The following is an 11826-nucleotide window of genomic DNA, read 5'->3' on the forward strand; positions in this document are numbered from 1 at the left end:
TAACACTGATACCACACATGCTCTTACAGCTGCACTTTTTTCAGCAGTCAATTCTCTTGTGTTTAACCACAGGATTTACGACTCTGGCTTAACTGAGTGTACTGCTAATTCACTGTTTATATCTGGACCAAAATATATGCCTGCGTTATCATGTCTTGGGATGACTTGTGAGTCAAAACAACATAATTGAACCAATAAAAACTCAAATCCCACCAGAAATTTCGCATCTCAGTAGGTGATCCGACCCCGTCCTGACTGCTTGTTCAGGTTGAACCCTGAAGGTGTGCAGATTTTGTGCCTTGTTTGGCCCTCTGGTCCATTGACAGGACCACCATCTTCCACTTTGTAACATCACCCACCAGAGTCCCCACCTCACAAACTGTGTTCAAATTCTTTACACTAATGTACGACAATGATGGTCAGGAAAAGACCCACTGGTCCATCCAGCATGTCCCACGAAACTGCAATGCCTTGTGTATCACAATATATGCACTCCACAGGGAGGAAAAATATATAAAACCCAGGTCAATTTGGAGGGAAACATCTGGAAAATTCCTCTCCAACCCCTTTAGGCGATCAAAACTGGTCCAGGAGACCACTCAGGCCCTGATTAATGTCATACAGTACCTACCTTTCTTGTGTGTTTTTTCAACTCCGATCCATTGGAGCCTCCATCCCTCTGCACTCTTTAAATCCTTGTCCTTTGCTACCTCTCTTTCACCTTGGGGAAAAAAGCACTTCCATTGCCCCTTTGGACAGCTCTCTAATTTTCTTCCCATTTCCTGTCCTCTGATCTTCACTAGAGTGCCTTGAGATATTTTGTTACGTGAAAAGTGTAAGTTGGTCATTTCCAACAGAAGCCTATGCTGTACGACTTGATATAATCATCAGCTAAACACAGTACCGTGCAGAAACATAACTGACTATAGTTTCATCAGCACTCCCATGATGTGCAGTATGGTTTGCAGTATGCCATTCAACTGGTGATCTTGACCGCTATGTTAGTTACTTTCTAGAACCCTGCTTTTGAAATGCGTTGATAAATCACTTGTTGCCATGGACATTTCCAAATCCTTCCACCGGTCCTTTTACCATGCACTTCTAAACAAGTTACCATCATCTGACTTTGCTGTGTTCATGGCTGTCTAGTTTTCTCAAATTGCACCATCTTTGCTGTAGATGGTTCATTGTCTGACTCGCTTTCCATTAACTCGGGTATCCCAGAGCATTTCCGTTTTCTCGCTCGCTCTTTATATCATTGACTTTCTCCACTCACCGCCCATCCTTATTCACACCCTTGCTGATGCCTCTTCGCGTTCATTAACTTCCTTTAGATTGCAAACCCTTAATGTTCAACTCCTTTCCTCTTGCAGTGCAGTGGCTGAATCACAGCGACTAGATCTCCTTCATGCCTTTCAGTGGGGCAATAAAAATGTTGTTTGAATTGCTCAAAGACAATTTCTTTATCTTGCAAATCTAACCAGCAGATGCCACGTCTTACCTTTGGCAAACCACCCCCAGCATTCTTCATCCAATTACATTTTGTTGGCCGCGCTATCTCCACCTCAAATGGAAGTCTCGCATCTCCTCCATTGCAAAAGCTGTCTCCAGAAGCTCTGTTTAATCTTCTGCGCCAAATATTACTTTTCCCTGTACAACTCTTACAATCTATAAAGCCCAAGATGTTTTTCACTTGCATTTCTGGACGAGATATAAAAAAAACTTTTTTGATAGACAATTCCTCTCACTTCTATCCATCAATCACAATCTCTTCTCAGTTTTTCACACTCTGCCTCTCTCTCTCTCTTGCCTCTTCTACCCCTCCCCCTCCAACTGAATACAGCAATAGCCAATAATTTTCTGAATCTTCCTCTCTTGTTTCTTCTAAACTCCAAGTGTGTTGTCATACAGACTATTCATGTTCCCTACATTCTAACTTTTTAAGTCAAGATTAATTCCCCAGTCTCTCACTTGGTAATTCTTTCGCAGGACTTCTAAAATATGGAACTCCTTATATCACTTGGTCTTTCCTTCCTCCCACGATCTTCAAGTTTTTAAACTGCAAGCCTGCCGCCATCACCTAAATTACTTCCTCATTTGCCTCACCTTCTCTCCTGTTCTTTTCAGCCATGGCGGTGTCCTGCCCTCTGCACCTTGACGTGCCCTCTTCGTTTCACAACAAGAAAATGTGGTAATGTTTTAAGGCTGCATTAATAATATCGCACAGCCAGCGTTGACTGCCAGAGTATTCACCTGTATCTAAAAGCATTAATATTTTTTAAAAAGCCTGCCTAGAAACCAGCCCAATAGTCAATAACCTCTTCAGCTCTTCACTTTAGTTGTGCTCCACTATATAGCCTCTAATTACTTAGAGGGAAACATTACACTCCTGGATATTGCCTTTCCAAGTAATTGAAACCTGAGGACAAAAATAAATTAATTTAATTTATAAATACTGCTGTAACAAATATTCTCATACGTGTCATAGTGGTTAGCACTGTTGCCTCATAGCGCCAGGGACCCGGGTTCGAATCCGGCCTCGGGTGACTGTCTGTGTGGAGTTTGCACATTCTCCCCGTGTTTGCGTGGGTTTCCTCCGGGTGCTCCGGTTTCCTCCCACAGTCCAAAGATGTGCGGGTTAGGATGATTGGCTATGATAAATTGACCCTTAGTGTTAGGGGGATTAAATACGTGGGGCTACGGGGATCGGGTGGGATATGTGTCGGTGCAGGCTCGATGGGCCGAAATGGCCTCTATCTGCACTGTGGGGTTTCTGTGATTCTGTGTCCGTGTAAGGTGTGACATGAATCAGTCATTCATGAAAGACAGACTTATGAAATAATACTGAGCGGCCTGCGGGTGGCACTGTCCAGGGAGTGTATAAATACTCGGGCACGGGCCCAGCTTGCGCAGGACATTCTTAACAGGAACTAGTGAAGGACACAACTAGACCTCCATGTTGTAAAACAGTTGATTAAAGCTTTGTTTAACGCTTAGACTAAGTGCCTAGTAGTTTTCTTACGTCAAGGTGTGATTGTACCAGTGAACCAATTTTATAGCAATCTGCGGTAAATCATATGGAGCACTAGTTTGATGCATCACATTGATTAACTATTTTGCAAATGACCTATGGAAAGGAGTGTGTATTGAAAAGTGTGTGTTGTGTATGTATATACATTTGCATGCAAGAAGTAAAACAAAGGCATTGTGCACAATCTTAAGAATTAACTCGGCCAAGATTTGAAGAGCTTCCTTCTCTATGAAGGCAAGACGCTAATGGAACTTTGGCTGCCCCTGTCTCCATCCTGAACCACATTCATTCGATGAATTCTGAATTATTCCACAGCAAACTAAGAGGAAGCTGGATGACGCTGCAAAGCGACTAGATTACCTGTATGATAAACTGCGAGACCAGACGGTAAGTGAGAACGATTTAAGCAAAGGCAACGGTAAAAGTGGCGTGTTTCGGCAGAAGTTCCAGGATATGATCTGATGGATGGTTTAATTTCACTGTATGGGGGTTTTATATTTTTTTTAAGCAACTGCGCTGTGAAAGTAGGATTTCCCACAAATATTATCAGACTTTGCCTTTTAAGTTGGTTATCTGTCTGTACAAGGTAGATTGACATGAAAGGCGCTTGAGACAAATGCTTACCTTATTGTAGTTGCTCCTGGGCCATAGATTCTTTTGTTTTAAATGGTTATTCTGGAATAATTTTGAGATTAATTCATGTTGTCATGGCTGGGTCGTAGATGGGGAACAGTGGGATGTAGGAAAAATTAAGTGTTAGGAAGCTGTATCTCGAGGTCAATTTGAATTGTTTTCTAACATCCTATCATTCCCCAGTTCATAATACTGTTCATAGCGTGCTCTTATGTGGTACATGTGATTTATCATTTTGAAGTGAGATTAGCTGGATGCAGGGGACTGAGGAGGACTAAGGGCTGCAATGAGATGGGCGGAAACACTCAGCAGGTCAGGCACCATGTATGGAGAAAGGAAAAAGGTTAATGTTACAGGTCTTGCGACGCTTCAGTTCTGACAGTCATTAGACCTGAATCGTTAAACTCCTTTCTCCACAGATGCTGCATGACCTGTTGAGTGTTTCCAACCATTTCTATTCCAGATTTCCAGCATCTGCAGTATTTTGCTTTTTGCAATGAGCTAGGTTACTGTCTTTTCACATTTGGGACTTAGTTTGGGCAGTCTTATCACAGTTCATAGCAATTCTCAGTCCACAGCATACAACTGCCTATAATTCAACACTAAATGACCAATCTCACTCTGGCCACAAGGGGTGGCTGGTATGGGAAATTGAATATTAAACTGACTCAGTTAGGGCTAAGGAATATTGCTACAGTATAGAAAGCCTTACTCTGAATCTGCCTAATCTATTTACTTCTCACTGACCGAGTGCAAAGATTGAAAAGTGCTCTATTCCCAATCACTATAAGAGCAAGGAGGTTATGATGGAGCTGTATAAAACACTGGTTAGGCCACAGCTGGAATACTGTGTGCAGTTCTGGTCGCCACACTACAGGAAGGATGTGATCGCTTTGGAGAGGGTGCAGAGGAGATTCACCAGGATGTTACCAGGGCTGGAGCGCTTCAGCTATGAAGAAAGACTGGGCAGATTGGGTTTGTTTTCCTTGGAGCAGAGGAGGCTGAGGGGGGGACATGATTGAGGTGTACAAAATTATGAGGGGCATAGATAGGATGGATACTGAGGAGCTTTTTCCCTTAGTAGAAGGGTCAATAACTAGGGGGCATAGATTCAAGGTAAAGGGTGGGAGGTTTAGAGGGGATTTGAGAGAGAACTTTTTCACCCAGAGGGTGGTTGGAGTCTGGAACTCACTGCCTGAAAGGGTTGTGGAGGCAGGAACCCTCACAACATTGAAGAAGCATTTGGATGAGCACGTGAAATGCCATAACATACAAGGCTACGGACCAAATGCTGGAATATGGGATTAGATTAGACAGGGCTTGATGGCCGGCACGGACACGATGGGCCGAAGGGCCTCTATCCGTGCTGTATAACTCTATGACTAATATCCCTCCCCTTGCTGAGCCTAACATTTAGCCTCTCGTAGGGAAAAAAGGCCGGCCATCATGGCCAATGTTCCCTGGAAGCTGCGCTTTGTTCTGCGCGATCTGTTTCTTTTAATGCGCGGTCCCTTTAAATTTCTGCGCATGCGCGGTATTTACAATGTAAAAGTCGGTGAGCGGCCTGCGTGGGGCCTTTCCAATTACTGCGCGGCTGTGTGCGCGCGCACACCTTAGCGGGAACATTGGTCATCACCACGTGATGCAAAGTCATGCACGTGAAATCTTGTCCACAAAATAACCAAACGCAAATAACTCAACCCATCTCCTGTCACACGTGGTATCAACTTAGTTTTGTACTGTGATTTTTCTTTTGCCATTTTCCTCCTGTTCTCTCTCCTCTCCAAAAGCTGTAGTTCTGGCTCCATATGTATTGTCTGGTGCATCACCCGAGCTACTGTTATTCACGTGTGAGCCTGGACCATGAGTGTCAGGAGACTATTCAACTATAGGACATCACAGCCAAGCCCAATCCTGTCCTCACCCAAATCAACTTGCACTTCCATTGGTAGGGTCACTGGATACCAACTCGGGGCAGGAACCCTGTCTGAATTCCCACCTCCAACCCGAGGGCAGTTGTACGCCCACTATCGCCCCTCGACTCGAGTCGACATTGGCTTGTTCTCTCTACACAGATGCGGCCGGACCTGCTGTGATTTCCAGCCAAAAAAAAATGTTTTTTGTCTTTTTTTGTTTTTCATACAGACCCCAGCATCTGCAATATTTGACCCCTTGTGACCCCACCTCATTGTTCTTTGATGTAATGTTTCCCTGACTGACCTGTTTGGACACCATTCACACCTTTGACTGCTGTGATTATCTCTCTGCCGAGGTGTGATAAATGGCAGTTGGAAAGGTTACCTGTAAACATCTGACATGATTCTCTGACTATATAAGCTGTGTCTTTATGCATTTCTCCACTTCACCTGAAGAAGGAGCAGCGCTCCGAAAGCTTGTGATTTCAAATAAAGCTGTTGGACTATAACCTGGTGTTGTGTGACTTCTTACATTTGTCCACCCCTTGTTGAGTTCGGCTAACCTAGGACAGACCAGCGACTGAACTCACTGGATAAACTCATTGAGCCACCGAGAGCTTGAATGTTTTTTTACATTTTTGCACTGTTTTTGCATTCATTCTTTGCAGTGTGTGTTTGTTTAAGAGTTGCCCTTAAACGTAGCAGGGCTGAGCTGACGGTGATCATCTTAAACTTATCTGAGCTTGAATAATTGAGGTTGAAATTAAGTTTAGTGACAAGTTCAGTGCACTTTAATAGAGAAATTAGTGTAAAGAATCTGAGTGGGCACAAGTACCAGGCATTAATGCAGAATGAAAGCCCACATTGTTAGAGGATTAAAAGCAGGATTACTCCGAGATCATACCTGACATTTCAGATAAACTAATACTTGTTTATATAGTTATGGTTCCAACAAAAGTTCCATAATGGAATTGGGATGGGAACCCGGAGCTAATTTGATGCTTCTCTTTAGTCCAGTTATGGTTGGGGGCTGTACATGCTGCAGTGTGGGTTGCAGGTGTTCATCTGTATATATGTGTTCATTTGGGTGGGTGTGTGGGTGAAAGCCTGCAAGTGCTGTAATGCTGTTTAGAAGCATTGCTAACATTTCTATTTTCTGGTCCCCCAGCTCTCTCCTCACATTCTGAGCGGACTGCATGAAATTGTGCGGAACATAGAGGGATGCAATTACCAGCAAGCACTGGCTGTTCACACACACGTCGTGAGCAGCAGCAATTTCAGCGAGATCTCTGCCTTCATGCCAGTTCTGAAAGTGGTGGTGACAATCGCTAACAAGCTCCACATCTGAAGAAACTGCTGTTGCAGCGTTTCACGTCGATTTGAGGACAAGGATACTTGGGATTTTTGAATTGTTTGCTTTTCCTTTTCTTCAGTGTTTTGATTCATTGAATATGAAGAAAGTGTTAACGTTTGCAATATTTAGTGAAGCCTATCTTTGAAAGTTCAGCTTTTGTTTCTGTGAAATGCACCACATGGGGTTCTTCGCTTTTAAATGAGCTGAACTGGGTTGAATCTGGTTCATTTCTAAGGTTACAGTTCTCTTCAGAGAGTTCTTTAATAAGCACCCATTGGCGGGGTCCAGGCTAAGAGCTTCTGGTTTGTAGTCGCCTTGTGATAGGCATAAGCTACTTGTTTACTAAAGGTCAATTGGGCAGTCACAAGACATCTGTGCAGCTCTTTGTGTTAAGGGACGCCATTTTTTCCCCCCTGCAGCCACTGATGTCCCACAAATAGCTAGAGTATGGCCAGTAGCCACTCGGTGCCGGTTAAATGTTATATACCGTCGATAGCAGAGACTGACATGGAAGTCATGCAGTCAAATAAATTGGCTCCATCTGAAATCCACAGCTACGATTTATGAATTGGCCAGATGGAAGGTGAGGGGAAACGGGATGAACCTCAGATTCTGTGCTTCACACTCATTGGAGGGCACAACCCATGGGCCTACGAGGCTACAAGAAAACATTTCAGCCAGGAGTTACTACGTTGTAGGAGACACAATTTTTTTTATGTAGTCTGGAAAAGCTTAAGTGAATTACTATGAAACATTTTTATTTTAAAAGAAAAGCATTAACTTTTTGTATTCTCAGTAAAGTTTATACTAAATTGTGGGTTTGTGTCAGCTGAGAGGTTGAAACTTATCAAATGCCACACCGTACTCATACAGAATTCAGCCTCACCATCATCATGGCAATTTCGGTATGTCTGATTACAGAGATGACCGTGGTACTGGCATTGCAGATATTTGGCTGCCAGCTTCAATTATGGACCCCTAAAAATGGCGCTACAATGGTGAACAGAGGCTTTTTTTTTTTAACGCATACTGCGTATAGAACCCTTTGCAGATGCCAGGACACTTTGTCAAGGTCTAATTCTTTGCACTTCTGATTCGCAACATACCAGTGAAAGATTTGGTCTCTCTCTCTGTTGCCCATTGTTATTCCACGAGACCTCAAAGGATTCTCCTATAGACAAAATAGCCATCAATTGGACACTCTTTGCCCTGTGGAAATGTTCTAGTTATTTCTGTGATATCAATGTAAGCGGCTTTTTTAGATTGCACAAAGAACCCAGTTATTGTGTCTCAAAGGCACTCAAATGCGTAAATGCTGCCTTGTCTGCACAGATATTTATGAACTTATTGCCACAATAGCATATTTTTTCATTCAATATTGTGTATATGAAAAAAAAAGTCCATAATAAAGTTTTTCAATTGAAACCTTGTCTTAACTTTAGAAATGTGGAAGGATTTTGAAATTGAATTATAATTCTCTGCAATGTTTTCTTTTTACGGCTATGTCATTAGATAAGAGGTGAAAGTTGGAGATTTGGATGGGTCCCCTCTGAGGTTTTGAGTTGGGACAGGACATGTGTGTTTGTAGGAGCATGTGTGATGCAAAACAACCTCTCGACTCCTGTTCCAGTTTGACAATTTAATATATGGAGATTGAACAAGTGAGGACGAACAACTTGCATTTATATAGCGCCTTTAACAGTAAAACATTCGCAGGAGTGTTATCAAACAAAATTTGATACAGAGCCATCTGAGGAGATATTAGGATAGTTGGGGTCAAAGAAAACAAGAATTAGGAGCAGGAATAGGCCATATGACCCTTCGAGCCTGCTCCGCCATTCAATAAGATCATGGCTGATCTTCGACTTCAACTCCACTTTCCCACCCGATCCCCATATCCCTTGATTCCCCTAGAGTCCAAAAATCTATCGATCTCAGCCTTGAATATACTCAACAATTCAGCATCAACAACCCTTTGGGGTAGAGAATTCCAAAGATTCACAACCCTCATTCGGCCCCTCGAACCTGCTCCGCCATTTAATGAGATCATGGCTGATCATCCAAATTCAGTACCCTGTCCCTGCTTTCTCCCCATATCCCTTTAGCCTTAAGAAATATATCTAACTCATTTCTTAAGGCTAAAGGGATCAAGGGATATGGGGAGAAGGCAGGGACAGGGTACTGAATTTGGATGATCAGCCATGATCTCATTGAATGGCGGAGCAGGCTCGAAGGGCCGAATGGCCTACTCCTGCTCCTATCTTCTATGTTTCTAATATATTTAATGAATTGGCCTCAACTGCCTTTTGTGGTAGAGAATTCCACAGGTTCACCACTCACTGGGTGAAGAAATCCCTCCTCATCTCTGTCCTAAATGGCTTACCCCTTATCTTTAGACTGTGACCCCTGGTTCTGGACTCCCCCGCCATCGGGAACATCCTTCCTGCATCTAGTCCTGTTAGAATTTTATAAGTTTCAATGAGATCCCCTCTCATTCTTCTAAACTCCAGCGAATATAAGCCCAATTGACCCAATCTCTCCTCATACGTCATTCCTGCCATCCCAGGTATCAGTCTGGTGAATCTTTGCTGCACTCCCTCCATGGCAAAAACATCCTTCCTCAGATAAGGCGACCAAAACTGCACATAATACTCAAGCTGTGTTCTCACCAAGACCCTGTACAACTGCAGCAAGACATCCTTGCTCCTGTACTCGAATCCTCTCGCTACGAAGGCCAACATACCATTTGCCTTCTTAACCGCCTGCTGCACCAGCATGCTTACCTTCAGCGACTGGTGCACAAGGACACCCAGGTCTCATTGCACTTCCCCTTCTCCCAATCTATTGCCGTTCAGATAATCTGCCTTCCTGTTTTTGCCACCAAAGTGGATAACCTCGCATTTATCCACATTATACTGCATCTGCCCAACCACCCAACCTGTCCAAATCATACTGGAGATTCTCGGCATCCTCCTCACAGCACACACGTCCACCCAGCTTTGTGTCGTCTGCAAACTTGGAGATATTACATCTAGTTCCCTCGTCTAGATCATTAATATATATTGTGAACAGCTGGGGTCCTAGCACCAATCCCTGCGGTACCCCACTAGTCACTGCCTGCCACTCGGAAAAAGAGCCGTTTATTCCAACTCTTTGTTTCCTGTCTGCCAACCAGTTCTCTATCCAAGTCGGTACCTTACCCCCAATCCCATGTGCTTTAACTTTACACATTAATCTCTTATGCGGGACCTTATCGAAAGCCTTCTGAAAGTCCAAATACACCACATCCACTGGTTCTCCCTTATCCTACCAGTTACATCCTCAAAAAATTCCAGTAGATTAGTCAAGCACGATTTACCTTTTGTAAATCCATGTTGACTTTGTCCGATCTTGTCACTGTTTTCCAAGTGCTCTGCTATTACATCTTTTATAATGGACTCTAGCATTTTCCCCACTACTGATGGCAGGCTTACCATTCTATAATTCCCCGTTTTCTCTCTACCACCTTTTTTGAATAGTGGGGTTACATTAGCTACCCTCCAATCCATGGGAACTGTTCCAGAGTCTGTAGAATTTTGGAAGATGACCAGCAATGCATCTACTATTTCTAGGGTCACTTCCTTAAGTACCCTAGGATGTAGATTATCAGGCCCTGGGGATTTATCAGCCTTCAATCCCGTCAATTTCCTTAACACCATTTCCCTACAAATACTGATTTCATTCAGTTCCTCCCTCTCATTAGACCCTATGTTCCCCGACATCTCTGGGAGGTTATTTGTGTCCTCCTTTGTGAAGACAGAACCAAAGTATGTATTTAATTGGTCTGCCATTTCTTTGTTCCCCATTATAAATTCCCCTGATTCTGACTACAAGGGACCTACGCTTGACTTCACCAATCTTTTTCCCTTCACATATCTATAGAAGCTTTTACAGTCAGTTTTTATGTTCCCTGAAAGCTTACTCTCATACTCTATTTTCCCCCTCTTAATTAATCCTTTTGTCCTCCTTTGCTGAATCCTAAACTGCTCCCAATCCTCTGGTTTGCTGCTTTTTCTGGCCAATTTATATGTCCTCTCCTTGGATCTTATGCTATCCGTAATTTCCCTTGTTAGCCACGGTTGAGTCACCTTCTTTGTTTTATTTCTATGCCAAACAGGGATGAACAAATTCTGTAGTTCATCCATGCAATCTTTAAATGTTTGCCATTGCCTATCCACCATCAACCCTTTAAGTAACATTCCCCAATCCATCCTAGCCAACTCGCGCCTCATACCATCGTAGTTTCCTTTATTTAAATTCAGGACCCTAGTCTCTGAGTCAAATACTTCACTCTTCATCTTAATGAAGAATTCTATCATATTATGATCGCTCCGCCCCAAGGGGCCTTGCACAACAAGATTGCTAATTAATCCTTTCTCATTACATAATACCCAGTCTAAGATGGCCTGATCTCTAGTTGGTTCCTCAACATATTGGTCCAGGAAACCATCCCATATACACTCCAGGAATTCCTCCGCCACAGTATTGTTACTAATTTGGTAAGCCCAATCTATATGTAGATTAAAGTCACCCATGATAACTGCTGTGCCCTTATTGCACGCATCTCTAATTTCCCGTTTAATGCCATCCCCAACCTCAGCATTACTGATTTGGGGGTCTGTATACAACTCCCACTAACATTTTTTGCCCCTTGGTATTTCAATCAGCTCTACCCATACAGATTCCACATCATCAGAGCTAATATCCTTCCTTACTATTGTGTTAATCTCCTCGTTAACTAGCAATGCTACCCCACCTCCTTTTCCTTTTTGCCTGTCTTTCCTGAATATTGCATACCACTGGATGTTGAATTCCCAGCCTTGGTCACCCTGGAGCCATGTCTCCGTAATCCC

General features: G+C 43.2%; 1 protein-coding gene across 5 annotated transcripts in view; it reads left to right on the forward strand.

The window, feature by feature from the left end:
• Nucleotides 1-8359, forward strand: part of sec31b (SEC31 homolog B, COPII coat complex component) — a 106968-nt gene extending 98609 nt beyond the window's left edge. For 4 of the 5 annotated variants that reach the window (XM_085970302.1, XM_085970304.1, XM_085970305.1 and 1 more), the window contains 2 exons: nucleotides 3347-3418; nucleotides 6749-8359. In XM_085970302.1, coding sequence (XP_085826428.1) covers nucleotides 3347-3418; nucleotides 6749-6928 — 252 coding nt within the window. In that variant the 3' untranslated portion in view covers nucleotides 6929-8359. Of the gene's footprint in view, nucleotides 1-3346; nucleotides 3419-5809; nucleotides 6678-6748 lie in introns of those variants that run through there. The other variant, XM_085970307.1, reaches the window with a different exon arrangement.
• The last annotated feature ends 3467 nt before the right edge of the window (nucleotides 8360-11826 follow it).

The sequence above is a fragment of the Somniosus microcephalus genome, chromosome 29 (assembly GCF_052327205.1).
Source record: "Somniosus microcephalus isolate GS21.2 chromosome 29, FLI_Smic_1.0, whole genome shotgun sequence".
Lineage (NCBI taxonomy): Eukaryota > Metazoa > Chordata > Chondrichthyes > Squaliformes > Somniosidae > Somniosus > Somniosus microcephalus.